This window comes from Lutjanus erythropterus, chromosome 8 (genome assembly GCF_056507025.1).
Source record: "Lutjanus erythropterus isolate fLutEry1 chromosome 8, fLutEry1.hap2, whole genome shotgun sequence".
Classification (NCBI taxonomy): domain Eukaryota; kingdom Metazoa; phylum Chordata; class Actinopteri; order Lutjaniformes; family Lutjanidae; genus Lutjanus; species Lutjanus erythropterus.
This window is the reverse complement of record NC_139324.1, coordinates 24,076,794-24,103,294: the sequence shown is the minus strand read 5'-3', so window position 1 is coordinate 24,103,294 and position 26,501 is coordinate 24,076,794. Positions and strand designations below refer to the sequence as shown.

Here is a 26,501-nt window from a genome sequence, read left to right as displayed (position 1 = left end):
TTGCTTTTACAAGAGAGACCTGGCCAAAGTAGCAGCCAATCGCAGCATAAAATGCAACAAATACAACACATTAAACAAAATCCATGCCCGTGGTGCATAGTAGTTTTCCCTAGATCAGAGGTACATTAAAAAGTAAGTGTTATTGATTGATTTGGGTGGGGGGGGGGGCTTCTAAAACATGCCAGAATCATTGTTCTAAGGCAACAAATACACATCAATTCATATTTTTAAGTCAGCATACACTAATAAACACATACTTGTGAATATTATATAATTTCTGCCATATTCTACAGAAAGGGCTCTGTGAATTTTACACACTGGATCTTTAAGTTTAAACTAATCAAATAAATTGCTGGTTGCTTGACAATTTGTGCACGTGAGCAGCAGGATTTCATTCTACATCCTGCATTAATTCATGCATTACAACATTAAACCTAAATTAAGCAGATTTGTGCAATTATTACAAGTATGAATCTGTATTTTTTGGCTCAGTACAATAAAAGATATCCTGCTGGAGGCATGCACAATTATCTGAAATCATTTTCCATTTAAGATCAGGGTGAGCGATAATGTGATGGTGAGGGACCTGTACACACAATAAACATAATACAATTAACAGTTCTTGCAAAAAATGTATTTGGAGCAAGATTCAGATTGCACACACAACACACACACACACACACACACACTTCGCTCCTCTGTCGGTTCCTCCCCCTCCTCTGCTGTGTGTAAACGTCCTCGGAGGAGTCCAGACGTTTTGATTGGCCGCGGCGGTCAGAGAGGAGGAGGAGAGACTGACGGACTGGCACGAATTCCTCAGCGCTCCTCAGATTTCCTTCAAATCACGGACCTCCTGCTCGACTCCGTCCCGACAAACATCCAGACCAGCAGCTCCCCTCCTCCTCCTCCTGCACATTTCCGAGCGGGGCACCCTCTGTGTTTTTTTTCCCCTTTACAAAATGGTAACGTAAAATATTAAAAGTAGCTTTTTTCCTCCTCAAGTTTCCTCCACTCTTATCATCACGTCTTCCCTCGCTAAACCTTACTTTTTTGTTGTTTCTTTTTTTTTTTCATGTCCAGATGTCGCGAAGTGTCGCTGCTGTGCTCCTTCTGCTGGCCGTGGCCGTCTGTAACGCTGAGGTAAGTTTTCTTTGTCGGGTTTCAAATGTTTTAATCTTACATCCGTAGGCTACTAAACGCCGTGTATCGAGCTGTCCGCCCGGAGAAACACAGCAGCTTTGTTCACAGATGAGCTAGAAAACATCTGGAAAGGGTCGGTTATCTGACTCAACACAGTGCTGTGGAGAAAACTAGACATACAGCTGGGTTTTCATGGCTGTACTAAGCCCACGGCTTGTTTTTATCTTCAGGAGAACCAATTATGCCATTATTGTTGCCACTGTGCAATTATGAGCCTCATTGTGGAGACAATCAGGCTCACGGTTTAACTAAATTGCCACTTGGACAGCTCCTTTCAAGAGGGACTTCATTGTTAATGTTAAAAATTATTGCCCCCCCCCCTTTTTTTTTTTTGGCAGTAACCTCAAACAAATAGGTTTTGAATCCTCCTGGACCACACATGCACACACACACACACACACACACACACACACACACACTCACAGAGCAATACTCCTGTTCTCTTTTTGTACAGTTGTGAAGTTAACCAGAGTGACACAAGAGTGACAGACAGCTGTGAAAAGAAAAGAGGGGAGGGTCAGTGTTTCACAAAGCCCCGCTCGCCTTGGGGGTTTAACGGCCCCCCCTCATCATCGATATTGTAGGATGCTTCGGTGCAAAACGCTCTGCCAACTGGCAGCTGCTCTAATGGCATACAAACACCGTTGTTTGGGTGGTCGGTCAAGAGAACACAGCGTGTTTGTCTGTGTGCTCAGGGACTGTGAGAATACTCACCTTATGGGTCTCGCACCGCAGCGCTAAGTGGTCCAACCTCTGAGTAAACACAGAGATAATGTGCTGTTAGATTAGCTGGTTTGATGGCACAGAGGGACGACCACCTCCACTGTCCCCATCTAACTCTCAGCAAATTTACCAAAGTGTCAAACTATTCTTTTAAAGGTCCACTGAGTACGTTTACGGTGATCCATTGGTAGAATATGGCAGAACTGAAGCAAAATATTCACCAGTATGCGTATAATCACCTGAAAATGTGAATTGCTGTGTTTAAGATACCTTAGAATGAGCTGTTTATATCCACAGAAGGCGTGGGCCCTCTTCTGCTGAGTCCGCCATGTTACTTTGTCATGTTTCTACAGTAGCCCAGAACGGACAAACAAAACACTGGTTCTAGATACGTCTTTTCACATTTTGAAAAGTTGCCATTGAGTCGTTCTCTAGGGAGTTTCATTTTTTCCAAAGAAAAAGAAGCGGCTGTTCATTGCTCTATGTCTCCATGTGTTTATTATTTTCTTATTAAAGACAACTAAGTTACCAACATGTGGTGCTGAGACAAAAAATCTTCTCAGACCCAGCAATGATATCATCGTCCATCACAGTGTTTCACTGTGGACATCATCTTATGCCAAATTTAGTAGACTTCACCCAACCCTATCTCCTGTGTCACTGTTTGTACCTTCAGGTGTCTGCTTTATTTTACTGTTTCATGTTCGCTTTCAGCTTCAGAAGAGTTGCTTTAAGTTACGTCTGATGAACATTTCCGTATTTTACTGCTTCACAATGAAAGTTTTTAGATAACAAAATAACTAATAGATAATCAAGTGGATAATATTTGCTCACTTGACTTAGTCACTACTCACTTAGTTAAAAGCTATAAATAGCAAAATATTAGGTGACTTCTATTGTGAAAAAAAATTTATGGGAAATTAAACTTATTCATGAGCCTCCATGTGCTTGGAAATGGAAAACGAGATAAGGTGTTTGCAATCTGCACAATCATTGCTAGATGCCACTAAATCCCACACACCGGGCCTTTAATAAATAGAAACACACACAAACACACACAGACACACAGACACCAGGTGGTGCTTGATGGCCTCATACCCTCACCGGACACAGCTGTTGAACACCTGGCTTTGTGTTGACTCCTCTGTTGACCTGCACGACAGTTGCAGGCAGAAGAAAATAGCTGCAGCCTAATTAGAGGATGGATTTTTCAAACGCTTACAGCTACACCAAATGCGAAACACAAGATAAACCAATTGTCTGCTGCCTGGTCTGTCTTAATGGCTCCACGCAGATGGCCATTACCGTGTCAACTGCCACAACATTAGTCATGTAGGCCCCCCCCCCCCTCCCCGCTGACCTTCCACTGCCGTCCCTGCTCTCTACCTTTGCCCGCTGGCTGCAAAAATGTGCTATTGTGTGTGCCTTTATTGGATTCATGGCCGTGATCTGTGAGGTATGGCATGCTGAAGACAGAGCACACAGCAGAGTCTGTAGAGTGTACCCACCAAGTTAATGGGGAGACATTAGGAAGACATCTATTCTCCAAAGGTAATTACCCTGATAATATATGGCCTGTTGACTGGCCGTGGGAAGGGCCTGATCTGGCATTCCAGTGTGCTGTCTGAAGGAGGTCAACAAGTTGGAGCAAAGTTATCTCAGGAGTGGATCTGATGAATGTTTAGGTAACATTTAGGTGAAAAAGAGCTGGATGATACACAGTCGCTTTTTTTTTTTTTTTTTGTGAGTGAATTGATGTGTTTATTTTCTGGCGCAAATATAGGGTATTAAAATCCGGACGCTAACTCCTAATTTATCATGAAGGACAATGCTTGTGTGCTTCCTGAGGTGAGAAATGCAGCGTTTAAAGAGAAGCAGCTCAGAGATGTAGTGGGGAAGGGCGGCCGGGGTCGAGACTGTGTGTGGAAAAGTGTGTGTGTGTGTGCAGGCTGGGAGGGAGATATGCATCTTGTGAATAAACTGTTGGAGTCTTACTCAAACACGCTGTTAGCTTGATATGCAAAGGAGGCCGAGATGCAGGAATAGTAAAAGTCATAAGAGTCTTCAGCCTTGGGGGACGTGTGCGCACACTCTCACTCGCATATAAACAGAGAGAAAAGAGTGTTTATATTTCTGTTTTTATGGCATGTGGTGTTATTGTACTATCCACCAACATGCGCAACGACAAGGGGGAATGACACAGTGGTTAATTTAGTTATCTGCACCAGCTCTGGATCTTGAAAAATACAGATGTCAAGAGGAAGTGAGCCAACAAGGCAGCCATACAAGCTCTCCTTTTAGACAGTCCAAGACTGGAGAGGAAAGAGAAGTCAGGCTAAAGCATAGACATATATATGTAGATGCTGCATGGATCGATCCCAAAACTGTGCTTCTGAAGGAATCATTCAGAAATGTTGACATCAATTCTGCCAACACAAATTTCACTCATGCTAGCTTCAAATTAAATTGTATTTTTTTTTTCAGCTAACCTACTCATCTATTGAGAAAATGCTGTGCTACAAAATGCTTTACATGGAGAGAATACTCTCTATTGTCACAGTAAAGTAGCCTAAGTAAACCCCCAAATATTCAAGAAACACTGTTGCTGTGGTTATCTAGCTAATGTAAGCTGAGCTCAGTGTTTCCGCTGGTAACATTTGTCCATGGTTATTAGCGTTTGACACAACTCTGCTGTGAAGAATGCAGGAGGACGTTTAAAGAATCATAGTTGAGAATCGCTAGCAACCAAAATCGCTAATCAGAATCATTTAGATCCAAACAATTCTCAAAGGACTAAATTAAGTTCTTCAGTTGATATTTCAGAATTAATTTACATCTTTACTATGGTGCTATGTAATACTAATAAATGGTAATGTTAGTGAGGAAGTGGTTGAATGCTAGCGTTAGCTGTTTTTTGACGGTAGCTAATTGGTTATCAGACATTTCAAGTTGTTTTACCTTGAAATATGGTCAGATGTCCTGCTGGATTTTCACTGTCCTTTGTGTTTTCTGTTGCTGAACAATCAGGAAGCAGTGAAATGATAGCAATCCATCAGATTTAAAACAACTTACAACCTGAAACACAGCAGTATGATACTATCCTTCTGATAGCGGGATCAGAACTTCCCCTGGATTTGATTTTGGATATCGTGGTTAAGGCTGCATGACAGTAAAGTGATGTAATTTTCTGAACTTACCACACTGTTCTAAACGTCTTTACCAACTTAATAATTATATCCATATTACTTATGAATGTGTTAATATTTTGTGAAAGCACCTACAATTTTATTTCTCTATCAACAGAGGTACTTTTATACACTCTTAGGTAGTTTAATCTACATAAATGTGATATATTCTATAAGATCATCGCTGTTTGAGAATTTAGTCTGTTAATTTAGAGAAAATTTATATATTGAAATATTACTTACATTATGGCATAGTGTAAAAATATTAGGGTATTATTTTTACGTGATATCACCCAGCCCAGCGCCAGAGGAAGATGGCCGCCATGTTAATATGGTGAGTGGCAGTGACATTGGCGTATTGCAGCAGCGGGCCAAAACGGTCAATGTGGCGTCTGTGTATATACGTCTATGGGTTGAAGAGAAGACGAGGAAGAAGGATGAAGCTGGTCCCCTTGTCGATCCCTCCCTTGTTGATCCCTTGGATCTGGAGCAGACTCTGATTGAGCCACAGCCTCTCAGGCACCCTGCCACGTTGCCATGTTGATGCCTGTTCCCTCTTATCCAAGGTGGGCTAAAAATATCTGCCCAGGTGTAGGGAACACGAGCATGGGGGGGACGCTGTGTCCTCTGCCTGTATCAGCCTGCTCTAATTACTGGAGCCCAACATCCAGTCATGGATCCTGCGCAGGGATTGTGGAGGACGGCGAGATAGAGTGATGTAAAAGAGAAAGGAGACAGAGCCACAGTCATGCAATTATAGCAGGGGAGATTGGGGGTGAGGTAAGACTTGGCTGTGTAGTGAGGGGGTAGAGAAAAGAGAAGGAAGGGGGGTGTGCTGTGTTTCATGTCCCTGCAGTGTGTTCTTTTCACTCTTGGCTTGGCATAAAAGGAGTCCTCATTTAGCTTACCAGCTGTACTAGTGTCTTATCATTACCGGCACTCTGCACTCAGAGGCACTGCACACATGAATTAACACACTCACACAGAAATGACAAAGAGCGGCACTAAAGTCTACTCAAAGGCTTTGTGAGTAAGAGATAATGAATATGTAACGTGCTAACATACTCATGCATGCTAAAAGTTAAACATACGTATAGGTAGCAAGTCTTAAATTAGTTCACTGGGGAAAAGAGGTCTCTCTCCTGAATGCAGGTTATAAAGGACGACGATCTTCCTTTGTTTTCTGCTTTTTAGCTCACAGTCAAAGGCAATAAATCAGCATCATTAGTGTGACATCCTCCAAAAAATGTTTGAATTTCAAGGAAATTCTCAAGGAGCATAAATTGACAAATAAAAGCAACGTAATTCTACCCATTTACTTCCATAAGAGGTCGTCTTACATTCAGCAGCCTGTGTTGAGGACTCACCTTGAGATCAGCATCTAACATGCAGTCTGTTCGGTGAAAAGAGGATCACTATGGGATGAGTGATTAACTGGCTGCCATTGTCCTCTCCAGTCGTAATTGTTGAATTCTTCCACCGTTAAGCGGAAAGCCTTGAGAACTGCTACAGCTTAAAAATGGCTCATTCATACCAATTTGATTCTAAAGTGGTTTACGTAAGGAATTACATTTTCTTGTGAAGTGTGTTTTCTGGGATGTATTATAACGGTAATAATAATGATCATCTTCACGTGTGTTGCATTACCCAACCATAGAACAGCTATTTACAGCAACAAAACAACTACCTTTTCCATTTGTGAGTGATTTAATGATGTTTAAAGAATTTTTCAGAGCGGAAACAATTAGCCGATTGACAGAAAAGCAACAGGCAGACTGTTTTTTCTGATTGTTTTTTTTTATATTTATATATTTTTCAAACAAAAAACATTTCCTTGCTTCAGCCTCCAAATTGTGAGGATCTGCTGCTTCTCTTTGTCCTGTTTCATAATGACAGAAGAACTCCGGTCATTTAATTAAGTAAAAATCACAATACAAGAATGGAAAAATATACCATCATACTGCTTTCTAGCTACAAGCCATGTGAACGAGTGAATGAACATCAGATTGTTTCAGTTCTTCCCAGTAAAGATGTCCTTACCTGCTCCACGTGTCAGCAAATAGGCTAAGTGGCATTTCGCTTGTTTGAAAAAGTGCTCGTCCGAGTTCTATTTTTTGCAAAGTTTTGCACAATAGCTTCACCTCTTTGGACAAAATCAATGCTGACATTTGAAGTTTCAGTTTCTTTTCCAACCAGCAGTCCCTATGGATGACAAAAGGTTGAATAATAGCACATATATAATCCATAGTACCCTTTTTGTAGGAATATCCTCAAAGACGACAAGGTTTGGAGGGAAAACAGGCAGCTGTTGGGACGTACAAGTATATAAACTGTCTTCTAACTATATAGAAACAAGCTTAAGAAAATTATGTTAGTTATGAATAATTAACTTGTACGCTTATATTACTCATTTGCAGAGGGAGAAATCACAAGTGTCGGTGTGACATTGCTTGTAGTATATCCACTCGTGTTCGCTTCCTCGTTGTATGTTAGGAAGCAGTGTTATGAGTAAAAATCTTGCATTGAACATGTTTCTTAAGTAAAAGTAAACAAGTGTTAGCCCTTTTGAGTGCTATGACCTACTATAAGAAGCCTACTATAATAATGTTTGACTATTATTATTGATGCATTAATGTGTAAGTGCGTTTTACTGTTGTCAGGGTAACTTTAATTACTTAATGTACTGTTGTTTAATCTATGACAATTCATCATATTGTAGCTAAAAGATGATTTAGAAAATCTTAATCTGTAAAGTAGCCAGTAACTCAGCTGTCTTATAAATGGAGTAAAAGTACCATGAGATGGAAACAAGTATCAAGTATCTCACATTTGTACTAAAGTACAGTACTTGAGTAAATGTTGCCTACTTATTTTTCACTACTGTTGATAGTAAACTCACTACATTTAGACTTTGGAGAGTTGATCAGAAAAAAGAACATTGACGAATCACTTTTCTGATATTTTATAGACCGAATCATTAATTGAGGAAATAATCTGGTCAAAAAATGTTTTTAAAAAAGTACTCTCTGAATAAACTTTTTAAAAAATGTGTCACAGTTGTACAGCGTAACCACTTATGTGAGGCGCTGGCTGACCCGTCTCATACCCGTGTCTTGTGTATATGACCTGATATGTGGATATTGCAGGTCAGCAGGTTTGTTTACGAGATCAACAGAGTTGTTGGACAAAACATGTTCAGCACAGGATCTCTGGGGAGCATAAATCTGTTCACCAGATTGAGTCGACACAAAACTATTTTATTCATTCTGGTTCATTCCTGACCGCTGAGGGCAGTGAATGTAACAATGATCTAAACTCAGACGTCCACATAATAGCTTTTCAACTGCATAGTACATATTATATTGCTGTTTTAGGGTGTATTGAGATGACAAAGTCTAAAAAAATATACAGAAAGCTCAACATCCAAGGCCCAAATACAAAACTACAAGTATCAAAAATGCATGATTTGACAGTATGATCAACAGTTATCATCAATAGACATTAGTCTCATTATCAATGAATCTGCTAATTATTTTCTTGATTAATCTTTTTGTTTATAAATGTAAAAAAAATCTCTCAGAGCTCAAGTTTTAATCTTTGCATAAAAGAAAAAAAAAGCACCAAACTCCTCTCACACTTGAAAAAGCAGAGGTAGACAGTGTTATTTTAAATCGAAATTCAATTTTCTGTCAATCAAGTCATTGATTAATGGATTATCTCTAATTGAATCCTGACTTTTGTCTGATTCTTGTTAAATTGAACCAAGCATATGAGAAATCTCATAGGTTTTCTATGAACTATGGGTGAAGTTGATACAAACGTGCCAAGTTAGAGCTCATGAGATGTGAGGTCTCATTCATAAAAATGTTCTTGAGTGTTAAGATTATTACCGACAGTATGCTGAAGTTTGATACTGAGCACGAAGAATTTGCTTATGCAGGTTCTTAGAGACCCATTTATAACTTTTGCACCTGTGATCTATAAAGTTCAAATGAACTTCTCGACACCTGCCTTACAATCAGCAGTTTCCCTTCTTATCATGCCAACACAAATGAGGGTTTAGTTGAGAGTAGTCAGGGACCAAAAGAGAAGAGTGAACATTTTGGGAAATGAGATTGGGGTGATGGTAAAAGAGGTTGAAGCCAGGCAACACATAAAGCCAAACACATATATTGCACTCTAGATCACCTAGATGCGAGTATCTGACCAAACAATGACAAAAAAGTAATTCTGTCATTATTTTCAAGTATTTTAATGGTATTTCAGAGTTTTTTTTCCCTGTAAAACGATTAAAAACTTTTCATGACTCATCCTGCAAACAGATACGTAACTAAATTTCCATCCAATGAAATACTTTCTCGTTTATGACGCTGAGCATGAAAGGAGAAAACATCCATTCACGGTAGCAGACTAAAGTGTCTCTGGGGAATGGGCCTCATTGAAAAAAAAAAAAACACAACTGTATAACTTTCTTCTGACAGAGAATACAGTACTGAGGTCGTCTGAGGCGTTTCCTGATGGGCGAATAGCTTCACCTGTTGCTGAAGTAAGTTAGCGAGAGAAAGCTTCCTCTGTCCTGAGGCCTATTCCTTGTCTTCAGACTGGTCTCTGTTGGTCTTGGAGGCCGGTTTGGTCCGTGTTCACTGGGAACTCTCAGTCCAGCAAGAGTCAGCCAATTGGACCGCTCTTCATCCTGCAACTATGTACTGCTGTAGCTGAAGGTTGCAGCGCTGTTAGCCGCTGTAAACGCCAATCAATGTCCACGCCAAAGCTAATGCAAGGGCGTAGGTTTTGGCACAAACTGCTGTACCCCTACATAACCAGCAGTAAAATCACTTACGTCAAGTCCAGGCTTTGCTTAAAGATGCGTGTTTTTGGCACAAGTCAAAAAAGATTAAGTTGTATGGATGTATCATCATCGTGGCTCCACTGATTGTCTGACATGGTCAAAGTTGTGGTCTCTCAGAACAGATTTTAAATGGCTGAACACACTCAACATGTCTGTTAATGGGCCTTTTTCCTTCTACAAACATGTTCAAGCCGTTAACCCCGATACTGGCCTCAGAGAGGGAGCAGAGAAGAGGGCAGGGAATCTACTCATTCCCCTGGACTGAGCCTAGCATGGGCCCTCCCTCCCTTCCTCCCTCCCTTCCTCCCTTCCCCCCTCCCTCCTTCCTTTGCTGGCAGTGGAAAAATGCCCAGAACAGAACAGGGGGTGGGAGAGACGGGAGGAGGGGAGGAAGGTGGCAAAGTGGATGGAGAGAAAAAAAAAAAAGAGAGCAAAGGTTTCGGGGGACATTAGGATTATTGGATCAAGAATAAGAGAAACGAGACATCTAAAAAGTAAAGGATGACAAGAGAGGCATGTGAGTGGAGGATTGGATGGATTAGTTCTGTATTGGATTGACGTAGGTCAGGTGGTGGGGACAGGGGACACTTTTGTCTCAGTACCGTGTCAACAGGGTTCACCGGGGTGGTGCTCTGTTCATTTTATGTTCTCTGGTGACGTTTTAACTGCTAGCAGATGTGGTCCTGCCCAGACCGTGACTTATTTCCTGCCTTTCTCCAGCCTCTCGCGTTCTTTCTCTCTTACTTTCTCTGTTTCACTCTCGCTCTTTCTTCTTTCCTTGCGTTCTTTCTGTCTCTATCCCTCTATCTCCCTTTTTGTGGCTTCTTCTTCTCGTTTCTTTCAGGGTGTTGTTGTTTCAGCTCTCGAACAACAGGGCTGGTGGGTGTAAAATAAGAGGCTGCAGACTGGGGTGACATCATCCTGTCCGTTGGTGCATTCCTTTCACGCTGAATAAGAAACAGAAGATTTGAGCGAACAACAACAGGCAGATCTTTGTAAACCTGGTCGTTTACCAGGGCTCCTTTTTGTTTCTGCGGGTTTAATCTCCCCAGAGAGCGTTTGAGACCACCCGTTGAGCTTTACAAAGAGCTCATATCTTTATAACACACTCAAATTAGTCTTACTTTGGCCTCATTATTCCAAGGACACATCCTGCCAGCTCCATTATCGACTCAGTCACATATAAAATCCCTGAAATACCAAAGGAGGCGCGTCAGTAGATTGTGTCATTTTGCCGGTTGAATGTGTGTTTCTCAGTGGAGGTTTTACTGTATGTGTCTGATCTCAAGAGGCTGTCAAGTACAGAAGAAATGAGTCTGATTTGATATGTACAGTGTGAAGATACAGCTGAGGGAAGAAAAGAAAAAATGGAGGCACTTTAATTATTGAGGGCAAATGCTACAGCTTTCTGTGACGACTCAAAACCAGAGCTGATGATGGTCTGATGTTTCTCCCTTGCGAGATTAATTCCTTAAAGGAGGAAAACTGGTTCATAGTTAGCGTTCAGCGTAAAGTAAGAGTGGTTCTCATTCTTCTTTGGCTGTGCTCCACTTCTCTTCTGGTAAGGCCTGCATGGTTAGAGGGAAGGAGATGTGTGAGGGAGGTCTTCATGGGCAGAAGGAGACGAGCCGTTCAGTTTTTAAGTCCTCCCCATCCTTGCTGCTCCTGGCAGTGGGCCAGCATCTCATGAAAGCTGACAAGCTGTTGGACAATCCAGAGCTGGAGAGACAACACAGGCGGGAAACGCTGGAGCCGGGGAGAGCAGGGGCACCTCTCTGACCTAAATACTGAGGAGATTTTGGCTCAAGACGAACTCTGTCGGACCCCAGCTGAGGCACAACACAGCTCAGGAATGTAACCCCCCTACCTCCCGATTCTGTCTCTTGTCTGTATCCCTCACCTTCACCTCTCTCTCCCCCCCCCCCCTCCATTGTTTCACCTCAGTGTAATTAGAAACATGCTTGGGTTGCATTTTGAGATTGTGAGGGTGAAGTTGCCGTGCTGTGCGCGCATTTGTCCGTCCATCTGTCAGTCTGAGACTGTAGTGAAGAACACGATGTAGGGAGTGGAATGACTGTCTGTAACAATATTAGTGTTCTGCTTTCAGCCACATAACCCCTTAAAAATCAAAATAAAGTAGGTTTATACAACTGCACAAGGAATTGCTCATTTTACTTTTTTGCAACTAGATGTGAAAATTGACACTGCAGTCTCAAAGCTGAATACCAGAATTGATCCATTGTCCACACTGATCTCTAAGTCAAATCTAGGTCCACCCAGAACTGTTAATAAGTTCCATAATTCTAAATAAGTCCTGTGACCAAACCTGTGATTAAACACACATGCACAGCAGGGTTGGGACAATACATGTTTCTCCTGATTTGATACTATCACGATTCGATATGTATTGCAATTCTGCACGTGTTGCAATCCAATATTATGATTTATTGCTATTTGTGTTTGCTTTTTTCAACAGTAGACCATGTAAAAAGTTGAATTATATATTGGTACTATATATCACAAGTCATGTTTGTGAAAATAATGCACATCACACGTCTGTCAGTCTGTGAGTTTTATTTCAGCAGCATCATTTCTGCATTACTGTATTTATAGTTTTTGAAGTATATTTTAGCTGTTCCTGCTCATCGAGCTATTGCCAAAAGAAAATAAATAGAATGTTAGGCCCAAATGAATATGAGATAGCAACGTGAAATCAGCAGCTATTAGTCCATTCACACAGAACATAGAAATATTTGCCTGAAAGTATGAGCACCAGTTGTTTTATGTTAAGCATGTGTAGTAAAATGGAATCCAGTGCTAATTTCCGTTGCTTTACTGAGAATTCTGATTATGTGTTAGCATTTAGCTAATGGAATATTTGCTAGTTATTTATTTCTGTAAAAAAAAAAAACTGATTCAGAGATTGATAAAAAAAATAAAAAAAATAAAATCATGATACTCTCGAGAATCGATTTTTGTCCAAGCCCTAATACAAAATCACTCACTTGTTTTCTCAACTGGTGCAGCTCCAGTGCTCCTGCAGCTGTCGATGTGTTTCCTCAGCAACGGTGTGCAACATAATTCTTTGATGTCACGATGGATGGATGTGGGGTCAACAGGTTGTGTCATCAGTTTTTACAATAAAATCCTGGTGGCTGATTAGACTTGATATTATTAGTGGATTTAAATGATTAAATAATTCGTTTCTGATTCCTTTAGGGGGAAACAATATTATTTTATGTATGTGTAATTTTATTGTTCTCACCTTCTGCCTGGCTGCAAATAGTTCTTTTTTTTTTTACCCGTGCCCGCACTCATGAATTTATATATTTGACCCAGTGTTTTTGTTGGTTACCCGATGGTTACCTGACCTGGTGTAGCCAGTTAGCTTAGGTTAAAATAAAGCCTGGAAACAGAGGAAAACAATGACCTGAATTAGTCCAAATGTAGCAAAACCCACAAGATCACCAAGTGTTAAAATGACTATTTTATGGAGAGTTATAACTTACATCCTTGTCTTGTCATTTCTATTCTTAAGTTTTTGTACAGAGCCTTTGTACCTACCTTTGTAGAGTCAGTCCAGCTGTTTTCCAATCAAGTAACACTAAGCTAAGCTAACCTGCTGCTAGCTATACTGGATATTAATTATACATAATTAAGGTTGTCAAAAATATCAATACCGCAACACTTTCTCAATGCCATGTTTTTAAAACAGTACAATTAAATGCCTTCATGCACATTTTGTTCCAATAATTGTAAAGACAGCCATGCATAATAAAAGCTTCAATGTCACAGTTTGGTTTTAAGCACAGAGTATAAGTTGTGCTAATAATAAATGGCAGCTAAAAGTCTCTAAACAGAGACAGATTGATGCCTTCAGGACACAGTTGGGAGCCTTAATGCCTGCCTCGACTTGACTGCCTCGTCTGTTCATGTCAGCATCATTGTTCTAGCTACATAATGAGTTCTGAAATGTAATTTCTTTGATGAATAACTGTGAGGTTTTTGGGGGTAAGTTGCCAAACAAAACATCTAAGCAGTTTTTAATTGTTGTGATCATTTACTCTTTTTGTTTCTCTCAATTCAATAGTCATTATTTTTCTGGCAGTATAAAATTAGAACACGATTAACTGCTTCCGTTCAGATTTTTTTTTTTTTTTTTTAATTCAGAGTGTTGACGTTTTTGCTGTGACAAATCTAAGGAAAAAGCAGGTCTGACAATAAAACCAGAATGAGCAGAAACATCATTACTTGTCCATCTTTTTTGCAGCCTTCCAGGATGGTTTTGTTTTTAATATTTCAAGGTGTCAAATAGCATAATATTTTGCTCATAAAACACTCAACAGACTTATTGTACCTCTGGGGAAAGAGGAAAATATTTTGTTTTGTTTTACACCGAGGCGGCAGCTTACTCGATACACCTGGGTACGTTCAGTAAATCCAATACAGCAGCCCTGCGACAAATCATGTCTTCATGAAGCTTCTCACGCTAGGTTATTGTTGAAACTGATGTAGCACAAAGTGGATCGCCTTTCACCTTTTTTAATGCAGCACAGTTCAACAGAACCATAAAGCACGCCCTCCACAGCGAGCACAGCGCTGAATCAACATCTCTCAAGAAAAGCTCAATATGAAAAGGATTTGTTGTTGTGTTGTTGTATTGGGTTGCATTAAATGAAGCTCTGTGCAACCACTAATTGATTAAACTGATATAATTGCGTAATTCATTAACGGAAAGGTTGAATTCAGTATTTAATACGTTTATTTTTCCAGTCATTTCTCGTTATGCTGTTTGTCTCTGTAGTCATATTCAGGACAGGTTGTTTACTGTCCATAAATCAATGTTTTCTATGCTAATGAGGGGCAGGGTGCATTGTGGGAATAGGATTCACGGTGGCTGTAAAGTGACACCCATAGGAGAGAAGCATTGATTGGCCTGCTAAATCAATGGAGCATCACCAGGACACGCACACACACACACACACACACACGTATGCGCAAAACATGCAGTTGAAGGTGGATAAGCTCCATTAGTCATACTGTTGTATGGACAGATGCAGAAAGACGTGCAGATAGATGTTCTAATGTGCTTTTTATGTGTTAGTGGGTGCAGATTTAGCCGTGTTGCAGTGGAAAACGAAAGAGGTTCTTTCATTTTTTAACTGGAGCGAGAATGCATTGCCCTTTAGCTCCAGTCTGCCTCAGCATGGATCCATTCAACACGTGGCAGGGGAGAGATTGCCTTCACAACCCTGCGTCTCCTCTTGTATCCTCGCTTTCTACCTGGTTCTTAATAGTCAGACTCTCTGCGCACAGCGTCTTCCTCTCTCATGTTCCTCCTCTGACTTCCATCCAGCTCTGCGAAGCGGGTCTCGGCTCACTGGCACGTCTCTTGCAGCCGTAAAAGGGCATGGCACTGGGAATAAGACAAGACAGATAGAACTGCAGCGGAGGAGAAATTAAACTACACTCGACTTGAAGATGGAAATTACGCATTGAGGGTTTTGAAGAATATTACTTAAATCTTTTAATCTTCTTAAAACCAATAATTTTAACCTCGGGACAAAAAGATTGAAATGGAAAAATGGAAGAAAAATGGTCAGGAGTTGAGAAAAAAATGAACTGTGAATGTGTAATATATACAATCAGTTTTATGCTTGAGGCATCTTTCTGTGTGATGGGCTCTGCTTAGTCTGTTATGATTCACCAGTCACTTATCAGAGGCTGCTGTGATTGTTTTTAAACGGAAGAGAAGGAAAATAAGGCGGCATTTGTCGCCGCAATGAAAAATTGATGTAATTTAAGTAGGACACCCACAGCGTGTGTTTGTGTTTGTGCTGAGTTTGTACTTTTTTTCTAGCGTCTGCACTGAAGATGATTGGGTTAATAAGTGCTTATATGCACTTGATTATTTGCGAGGAATTCTGGTTATGTGTTTTTGCATGTAAACATCATATCTTGTTTTTTAAATAATAACCTCATATCTTGGTTTTGAGAAACTGGAATATGTTATCTATTACTGTGATTGAAAGTGGGATACTGATATTCAGTTTACCTATAAACTCAACGGAAATTAAATAATCAGTGTAATCAATGCATAATCAATGATGGTGATCTGCACACTAAAATGTGTAGATCACCAGGAGTTTGGTGAGAAGCTCTATACCACTCACTTTAATTTAGCAAGATAGTTGGAAAAAGTGGGTTTGGTTCTGTCGAAAGCTAAGAAAGTCTGCCATCCAACAACTCCAGTGGGTTCACATGGGTTCACACCAGCCTTGTTTTTAGTCTGATTGAACCGAAACCTGGAACATTTACTTCCTTGGTGTGTTTCATTTATGTTGGTGTGAACAGCTTGGATTCTGGTGTGACCAGAATAACTGCTCTCATGTCTGTCTGGAAGGGGTGGTCTTGGACCGCTCTCTAGTGAAGTCTGGGGTGGTTCATTTTTGATGTGGACTCCATTTGAACCAGTCATTGATTGGTTGGCCATTGTGTGTGTCACTTCATGGGTTAAAAAACATTTTCTCTTCCTGTTTTGTAGTGCATTTGCTTTCAAGTGTTTATTGGTAGGGACAAACCTGGACAAAGTAAGAAATGCATTATTAAATTATTTAATACCCTCTGTCTTACAAGACATTAACATGCACGGTCCTCTGAAGTCTGCTGGTATGCTGTTTTCACTTAGTGACTATTTTTACAGAGGAGTACAAAGGACTGATCGAGAGCTCAACATTATGATGTAACAGTGAAGTTGACCTTTGACCTCTTCGATATAAAATGTCATCACCTCACCTAAAATGTGTTTAATGAGGTCACCTGATCATTGACCACCAAAATCTAATCAGTTCATTATCGAGTCCAAGTGGACGCTAGTACCAAGTTTGAAGAAATTCTCTCCAAGTGTTGATATCACTTTCATGAGATTGGAACATACATAAGGTCAGAGTGAGCTTGACCTTTGACCCTTGACCACCAAAATTTAATCAGTTCAGTCTTTAATCCAAGTGGTCATTTGTGCCAAGTTTGAAGAAATGCCCTGAAGTTGTTCTTGAGATATTGCGTTCGCAAGAATGGAATCACCTGAGAACCACCAGCGTGGAGGCATTAAAAAAAAGGTCTTTCAAGGTTTTTCAAAAAGTCACAGAGAGCCTTCAGCTTGCAGTCGCAAATGTGGAAAATTAGGCTGGTCTGCGCAGTAGTATTCGACATTAGCTGTGGACAAGCTTCAGTTCTGTACATGCAAGCGATCGCATAATCCTGCCTATGAGCCGGAGAACACACGTTTATACTTTCTCTGATTGTGTGGGATCACACGTGACAAAGAACGCCATTAAAACTATAGGTTGTAGGCTGATAAAGAAGTTAGTGTAGCGCTGGGACAAAATTCTGAGTTGGATACAGCTGTAGTATACAGGGAGATGAATAACCAGTTTCTGCTAGCTTCCATGCAAATGCCATGTCCCGAATTATAATCAGAACAAGGTTAAGACTTGAAACCGGGATACATCACAGTACATTTACATGTACTCAGTGATGGTGCTCATAATGGAACATGTCTGCCCACTCATGTTCATGACAACCATGAACCGTGCTTCATACGGGCATTATGTATGACCACACAAGGCAGCCTCGTTTCCCTGTGTTGTCGAAGGTTGGTTCAGTGTTATTGTAATGGTTTCTGTCCGTTGTTTTCTGTCTCTGTCAATTATAAAATCTAAACAGCAGGCTCTGCTGTGATCTCATTATGGGGCTTGGTTCCATTTGCCTCTTTTGACTGACACTCCTGTGATCTTGCCACAACAAGAGCCTGTACATGCTCTCACCATAGCAACAATCCACTTGAATCAGCTGAAAAAAGAGCCATGCGCCTCTGTGTTCATTAGCTAAATGTCAGGAATCCTCTGCTGGTTCTACTTGGAGAGAGATGGACGGACAGATCTCCACGTTTACTCCAGATTCATTTAAGAAGCCCATCCATTATTCATGTTCTCATTGGAGGTTTCTACAGGTTTCAACAGGCTCCGAGCCCATCTGTGTCTAACAAACTGAATTGTCCAACATGCTTCAAGCCACAGGGAGCGCTTTGAAGATTTTCCATGACCTCAACTTTGGAGTGCAAGTGTGTGTGTGTGTGTGTGTGTGTGTGTGTGTGTGTGTGTGTGTGTGTGTGTGTGTGTGTGTGTGTGTTTGAAACGTGCATAGAAATGAACTCACAATCCTTCTCCTTTCACCACTCTGGGGTTAAAGCTCCTACACTTAGAAATAAGGGTTCCAAAAGGGTTGCATAAAGAACCCTTTTCGTCTAGAGAACCCTTTTTGAAAAACAGAGTTCTCCTTTCATCAAGGGTTCTTTATACTATATAGGGGTTCTCAGGAGAACCCCATAGGTAGGTTATAGCTAAAACCCTTAGAATCTAAAAAGGTTCTCGGTAGACCCTTGGAATACAAAAGAGTTCTTGGTAGAACCCCCTTGGAGGGGTCTAGATAAAACCCTTAGAATATAACAAAATGCTCAGTAGAACCTCCTTGATGGGCTCTTGGCAGAACCCCCTGGAGCCCCCCTAGATGAAATCCTTGGAATATAAAAGGGTCCAAGTAGAACCCCTGAGTGCATTCTAGATAAAACCCTTTGAATGGAAAAAGGTTCTCAGTAGAACGCCTTGAGTGTGTTTAACATATCAAATAGAAAGATTCTTGGTAGAACCTCCTGGATGGTTTCTAGATAAAAACCCCTTTAATATAAAAAGGTTCTTGACAGAATCCCCTTACTGTGTTCTAGATAAAACCCTTGGTATATTAAAAGGTTCTTGGTAGAACATCCTGGGGGGTTCCTGGTTAGCACCCTAAAAAGGTGAAACTGGTCGGATAGAACCCCCAGAGCTGGTTCTGAGAAGAACCATTACACCATTGAAAGGTTCTCTGAAAACATCTCATAGGGGGCTCTGGGTGAAAACTCACAGATGGTCGTAGGTATAACCCTTTATGTTGGGTAATAAGTAGAACATTCAAAAAGGGTTCCAACTTTATTAAAGGTTCCACTGCAAACCAAAGAGGATTCTCTTATGGGGACAAGCTGAAGAACCTCCTCGTGGTTCTAGTTCAGACTTTTATTTGTGTGAGTGCACACTGCGATGCTTGCATGTGACTGCCCTCTCCCCTCCCTCCAATTTGTTATATTCTATCATTAGTGAGTTTATAGAGTTCGGTCACAAGAATCCAGCTTCGTTTTAACCTACATACCAGAACCTGGAGTCACACACACATGCACACACGTACACACACACACACACACACACACACGCAGCAGCTTGGAAGCCAGCTCACGTGCACTCATACGCAGAAGGCCAACTTTCTGTCTCGCTCTTACAGGAAACAGCGGCTTAAGGAGGAGGAGGGGAGTCTAGAGAAACAGGGAGGAGAAAAGATTTCACAGAGCATGGGAATGGGCCCAAAGGAAAACACAGCTCAGACTCCAGATGTGGAAACACCCTGCACACTCACACACACACACACACAAGCACATATATATACAAAGACACACAGATAGAGAAAGGAGGAGGTAATGAGGGTCATAAAGCAGCTCTCGGAGCTCCGCTTGGCGTCTTGTGATTGGTTGGTTTTGTAGCTCCAATGAACTCATTTTTTGGCAAGCACACTGGCAATCTTCTTCAACAAACAAACAAAAGATAAAGACACAAAGGCCTCAAAGTGTCAACAAGAGAAAATGAGACTGACTACATGTACCAGAACAGAAAGCTTAACTGACACAGAAACACTAGAAACACTGGATTTTAAGGAAGGATTTTGAGCCGCCAGCTTGTTGGTGGTAGTCGATAAAGGTCTTATTCTTCTTGCCCGTATGGTTCTCATTGTCTTCGTTCTTTGTTCCCGTAGCAGATAATGCTGTTGTAAACATCCCAGCTGTTTTAATCTGCAGAATTGTCTTGTTTAATCAAAGCTAAAGAACTGAACTCCCCCAGAAATCAATTCGACTACCTCCAGCTTGTACAAAACACAACACCAAGACCTCTTACAAGAGCTCAAAAATATACTTTCTAAAACACTGATTGGCCGTGGCCCTTCTTACTTAACTTACTTAACCTTCTTACCCCTTACACCCCTCGTACTCTTAGATCTGAGAGACAGACAAAGGGTGGCAGTGCTTTCATCACAGAGCTCCACAACACTGCGTATACCTTCTACTGAGAATAAGACAAGCTGCCTCAGTGCCCTCTTTTAAAACTCTTTTAGAAACTCATTTTTATGAAGTCTCTTTTAATTCGACTTTATCTTAAGCTTAATCATATTCATTTATCTACTCCTAAACATTTTATTTTATATCAAGTTGATTTAAATTTGTAATCGCACTATGTATTTTCTGTTGTTATGTCTGTGCAGCACTTTGCAAACTTGTTTTTTGAAAAGCGCTATATAAATAAAGTTTATTATTATTATTATTGTTGTTGTCATCAGCTTCACTAGGGAGTATGTCAGGGAGCTGTCACTACTTAAGCTCAGCCTGGTAATTCTTGACATACTGGCAAACATAAGTGGGCCTCCAGAGACCTCAATAAAAATGCAGACACTAACACATGAACTGGTTGTGTAAAAGAACGGGGATAAGGCAGTAACTATAGGAACCATAATAATCTGAATTTGTCATTTTAACAATAGACCTGCATTGTGATCCAGATCTGAGTTAAAATGCACACTGGTATGTAATCCAGCTGACTCAGAGATTGTGGCCATAGGTTTTGGAGAATACCTAAATCACGCCCAAGACTATGAATGGGATGAAATGTACAATGAGTCAGAATCATGACCACAAAGTTATTTATCATGTTGGTGAGGTAGCCCCTCCTAGAGGGGGAGATCATCTAACACTGCTAGATGGCTCAGAGTTGATATGTGCAGCCGTTTTAAATTATCCAGTGCTATTTCTCCATCTAGATTGTTTTGGTTTGAGTTGCGGAGTTTTGGAGATGCCTGCCCGCTCTCAAATCTAATGGGATGAGATGGCACTCGGCGTGTGGTTCTCAAAGTGCCGAAAAACACCTTTGTAAAAACTCAGCGGGTCCAGTCATCATGACCCGGTTACTCAAGATAATCCAAAGGCCTTGTTGTGTGCAGTTTTTTCGTGTAGACAACAAAAACTGGGCTAATCATTCATCCTCTGACCTTGGCTTAGCTTTCCACCAAATTTCAGAGAACATAGAAAAGTGCTAAATCAGTGTGCCTTAATTTTGGATGTCAGTGCAGAGGGGAGGAAACAGTCTTTCTAGGTCTGTGACAGAGGATCAAGTTTGATTAAATTTTTGTGTAATGCGAGAGTATAATCCATGCGATTTGGATCCCACAGAGACTTAGCGCTCGGTATGTGTTTTAAAATGTGGTCAACGCCTTCACGGTGCTTTCAAATGGGTCTGTTACTGTAATAGGGGAACAGCGCCGCCCTGTGTGTGAAACCTGTAGGGAGCAATGGTATTTCTTAAGTACCAACAATGTGTTTCCTTTCTTTCAGGAGGTGCAGAGCAAGAGCAAAGTGTGTGCCAATGTGTTCTGCGGCGCCGGGAGAGAGTGTGCTGTCAACGAGAAGGGGGAGCCCAGCTGTCTGTGTATAGAGGTGAGTGCTGGAGAAGGAATGTAGGGACATTTTAAAAAAAAAAAAAAAGACTTCTGAGATTAAAATTCCCCACAGTTTTCACTTCATTGTCAGTTTCTTTTTTGCCTCTGTCTTTTCAGAGCTGTAAGCCCCACAAGAGGTCAGTGTGTGGCAGCAACGGGAAGACCTACAGGAATCACTGTGAGCTCCACAGGGACGCTTGTCTGACTGGCTTGAAGATCCAGGTGGCCCACGATGGACACTGCCAGGGTACGACTGACAGTCTCACCACAGGGTCCTTCAGTCGCTGTTTTGCAGCTTGTATCACGCTCACTTCCTCAGCAGATGGATTTTGCACACTTGTCGCTGAATCAGATGTTAACATGATAGTTTGAAGCCAATAAGGGGTTAAAAGTTTAGATTGAAAGTACCTTTTTTATCTTGTTAAGTATTATCAACTGCTGTTTCCAAAGTCACTTTTACAGTCCCAATAAATTACACCTCCAAGTGTGGTTAAGACTATAATAATTCCATTATCATTAGTAATTAAGAAATTTTTCTTATCAAGGGCAATAAAGTGTTCTGATCAGGGGTATTTTATTATTTTCTCTAGAAGGGGGGCCAAATCTTCACAGAGTGAAAGAAAAGACAACATCCCATAGAAAACAGTGCCCGCTTGCATAAAGACACTTTAAGTTTTCCTTAAATTTTCATCTAAGGATGCTTTAAAAAAATGAGTTGCATGAAATCACCACTCTAGGATGGTGTAAGAGAAAACCCTTTGATCTTTTTTATTATTTCAGGGGCTGGACAGTAAACTCAGTTTATCATCCCAACACGACTCTCTACCGTTTTTCGTTAGATCACTCTTTGTTAAGTATTAAATTGAATAATCTGAAATTCTCACCGTCACTGAGCGGTTGGCCGGAGGTCTGTAAATCCAAATCCAAATTCTGATCATTAATGTGGAAAGTAACAATATCAACAACTCAAGGTAAAGATAACTCAAGATAAAAAGTCCACAATATTATATTCATCACAATATTGAAAAACACTGAAAAACGTCAATTTGAAAAAATGATGTAAATAATAAATCTAGGGCTGCACCTAATGATCATGATGAATTTCATCATTGATTAATCTGTCAATTATTTTTTGGATTAACTGATTAGTCATTTGGTCTGTAAAATGTCTGAAAATGACAATATCCTCAAATGTCTTGTTTTGTCCACAACCCAAAGATATTCTATTGGCTGTCAAAGAGGATTACAGAAACCAGAAAAAAAGACATTTTAGAATCTGGAATCAGAGACTTTTGACTGTTTTTTCTTTTAAAAAAAATTACTCAAACTGATTAAATGATTATAAAAAACAGTTTGGTGATGCTGTATACAGCATTTTTTGTTCATGTAAAACTGTTTTTTCCTTTTAACTTAAATGCTTCTTTTTTAAAAAATTAAATAAATAAGATGTCAGCATTTGCAAAAAAAAATAAATAAATGTATGAATGGTCTTTAGTAATGCATCCACTGCAAAAAAAAAAAAGCATCAGTCAGGAGCAGTCCTTTTATAAAATAAAATAAAAATTATCTTATCGGTCTTGCATAGTATTGAGATATTTTTTTATTGCGGTATTTCATATAGTATTACATTCCTATTTGTAATAGGTGTGAAGTACAGGTACAGTAGTATCTGTACAGATGTACAGTACAAACTGATGTCAAGTGTCAGCTGGTGCGTGTGCTGATAATACCGTCTATAGCTAATTGAACTGATTTGTGTGTGATCTCTGAACTATCTCACAGAACTGATAAATGTGAGGTGACCAGGTTGATTGTCAGCCACATGAGGCCAACCAGGCTCCTTACCTTGACCTTATCTATTAATGCATCTAATATTAGCATCTTATCTTGAGTGAACTTTCACTGCTCACACTTGCTGATGATCTCGCTCTTTGTGTCCCCGCTCGCCTGAACATTGATCAGCACTGTGGCAGAAAAGGTAGACAGGGAAATAGTTATCATTCTCTTTACAGACCTTTGGCCAAGTGCTCAGTGACAGCCAAGTTTATATCCATTAATCTGAATCAAGTCAGTGCTGTTCAATTGTTTTTTTTTTCTATCCTAATGATAACAATGTTGCATTCTTTCTCTCTTTCTTTAATTACCTTTAGAGAAGAAAACAGAGCAGGCAGCTGCCAGTCCAGGTGAGTTTGTGTATGTGTGTGCATGTTTGTTTGTTTTGCATGTATTTATATATGTGTATATATGAATTTATGCTCTGGTGACCTAAAGTGTTCAAAATTTTAGTGAGATAATTTCATTAGTGTTCGCTTTAACTACGTAAATTCAGGGTTTAGCTTCAAGTCATGGTTCACAGATAGGTTAAACCAGGTCTGCTATGAGATTTGGCTAATATGTCTGTGCAATATCTGCTTTTATGGTCTGATGGAAAAGACATAATGAACATGGAAATACTGACGTATGCACAAAAGCACAGGGGGCAATTGGGAAATAGCTTGCAACACAGAGTGATGGATTTTATTGTTTGGATTATTTATTAATGCGGTTGACCCGTGGAAATGTTTCCACCCCTGCAGTGGTATGCTACGCTGCTGACCGCAACGAGCTGAGGAGTCGCGTGATCCAGTGGCTGCAGACTGAGGTCGTGCCGGACGGTTGGTTTGTCAAGGGATCCAACTTCTCTGACATCCTGCTCAAATACTTCAAGGTGGGCTCCTTTTCTCTTTCAGCCTGCAGAAAAAAAACAAAACAGTGGTCTCAATTAATGCACACAATTACTGCTCCGCCATTCTTTTCACTGAATACCCCAGTTTATTTATCCGCCTGGGCCTCCTCCAACTACCCTGATCCTTAAAGCCGCCTCAGACTGTGTCTAATTATTCATGTGACAGATCTTTCAAGCGTGTCAGCTGATGGTTATAATTGAGTTTAATGAGGCCCTCTGTCCTGCAGAGGAGGACCCCTGCCATTCTATGGGCTGACATTAATGATATTAAAGCAGAAGAGAAAAGCAGTATTTATTTGTCTGTTTTTTTCCCATTATGAAAATATGCTGCACATTCTTAAGAGCATACTTACTGCTAACTTTATGTAAGATATATTCACTTCATCTGCCTGCCACAAATACACCACATGGTCATATAATGAGCCCACCACCAGTACTGACAGACTAATTCAAAAGCTTTTGAAAGAGAGAGCATTACATGGCCTGTAGGTTAACAAGCTCTGAATAATTCAATGTGAGCATTCATATTAAGATGTATGCCTAAAATGACTAAATGAATAGAACTTCTTATGCTCCTCCACCCATTTCTGCTCCAGCCCCATTTTAAAATATTTCAAAGTGAGTACCTGCTCTCACTACAGCTGGTACTTGATGTGCTAATGTCAAAATGAAATCACTTAACAACTGAGTTATGGATGGTTTTGTCATGGCAACTGGTGCACTCTCTGTATTTTTGGGGCTGCAAATTTACTGGCAGCCCAGGCTGACTTGTCTATCAAAATACCAATGATTTCCTTCATATTTTCAGTACACACATGCTTGTGACACAAATGGATCAAAATGCAATACAAAGTTGTTTCTGTTTGTGTTTCTGCAGTCGTATGACAACGGCGATTCTCAGATGGACTCCTCGGAGCTGCTCAAATTCATCCAGCAAAATGAGTCGGTCGCAGAGTTGCAGTCCTACGCCGACCAGGAGAGCAACAAGCTGCTCAGGTCAGTGACTTTGTGGGTTTGCATGCTCACATGAGTGTGTATTTGTATAGCACGTGTGTGCAAGTCTTCTTCATGGTAGAAATCAATCAGGCTGCCCCGGACCAGACACAAATGTGAACTATGGTCCAGATAACAGCTGTATCTCTAAAAATGGAATAGCCAGAAGAGCTCTATATAGGGCACACCGACACGTAGATGTCTATGAGCTAACACAGTAATGCATTTCTACTGTTTGTAACCTTTAATTGTCATGTGATGGAATTGTGGGCTGCTTATTTTTTGTTCGGAGGATCCAAAACCTTAAGTTATACTGTAAGTCATGCATGCCGAATACATGTTGCAATGATGGAAATCGCATTAACAGTAGAAGAACAACATAAACAACACGAATGTACAGCTTTGAGTGAATAAAGTTATGGATTAATATAAAACATACAGTTCAAGATTGTTACCAATGAACACAGCACTTCCACGCTTTCAGAATAAAGGCTCACTAACAGTGTAAGCAGAATTATATTTACCTGTCTTTGTTATTTGTAATTACAATATTTCTAAGTGGTCATGATGCCCTTGCAAGCCACATGGTACCACATTTTGCCCAGGTCTGATTATTTGTACACAAAAAAGCTGTGAAAACTCATCATTTCACTAGCTTTGAATCAAACTCAAATAAATTTCTGAAATAAACTAAACAAAGTTTTGTCAGCCTATAATATTTTGTTGAGTTGTTCAAGTTTATCTAGAAAAAGAAGAAAAGTAAATTATGTCAACAAAACATTGTTAACTGGTAAAACTTTTTAGTTGGGCTCAAAACTAAAAAATCCATTGAAGTTTTGAGTTTTCTCCACTTTTTCATTTTATTTGCATTCTTTTTATTTTGACCCTCTTGCACGTCCTTCCAAACTCTGTAGTCTTCCCTTTGCTTCTGTGGCAATGCTTGCACATACACATCCATATCTATTCGCTGTGGTGCTATTTTAAGGCACACAGCAAGTCACTGAACCCTATCAAACCAGTGCAAACTTTACTGAAGGCCTCCTGTGGGAGTCCACAGTGGCATAAACAACTGTGCTCTGTGGAATTTGACACTCTAAACTGATTATCATTTCCTCTGTATGCCTGTTTTCTCTGTAATGTTCTGTTGTCACAGTATAGAGCAGCTAATATTTATTCTGTGTTTGCATTTGTGCTTGTG

At 40.3% G+C, this 26,501-nt stretch overlaps 1 protein-coding gene across 1 annotated transcript in view; it reads left to right on the top strand.

The window, feature by feature from the left end:
• The first annotated feature begins 803 nt into the window (after nucleotides 1-803).
• Nucleotides 804-26,501, top strand: part of LOC146322861 (follistatin-related protein 1-like) — a 34,249-nt gene continuing 8,551 nt past the window's right edge. The window contains exons 1-7 of the mRNA XM_084724971.1: nucleotides 804-962; nucleotides 1,081-1,140; nucleotides 21,482-21,583; nucleotides 21,703-21,832; nucleotides 23,736-23,768; nucleotides 24,162-24,292; nucleotides 25,188-25,306. Coding sequence (XP_084581097.1) covers nucleotides 960-962; nucleotides 1,081-1,140; nucleotides 21,482-21,583; nucleotides 21,703-21,832; nucleotides 23,736-23,768; nucleotides 24,162-24,292; nucleotides 25,188-25,306 — 578 coding nt within the window. The 5' untranslated portion in view covers nucleotides 804-959. The remainder of the gene's footprint in view (nucleotides 963-1,080; nucleotides 1,141-21,481; nucleotides 21,584-21,702; nucleotides 21,833-23,735; nucleotides 23,769-24,161; nucleotides 24,293-25,187; nucleotides 25,307-26,501) is intronic.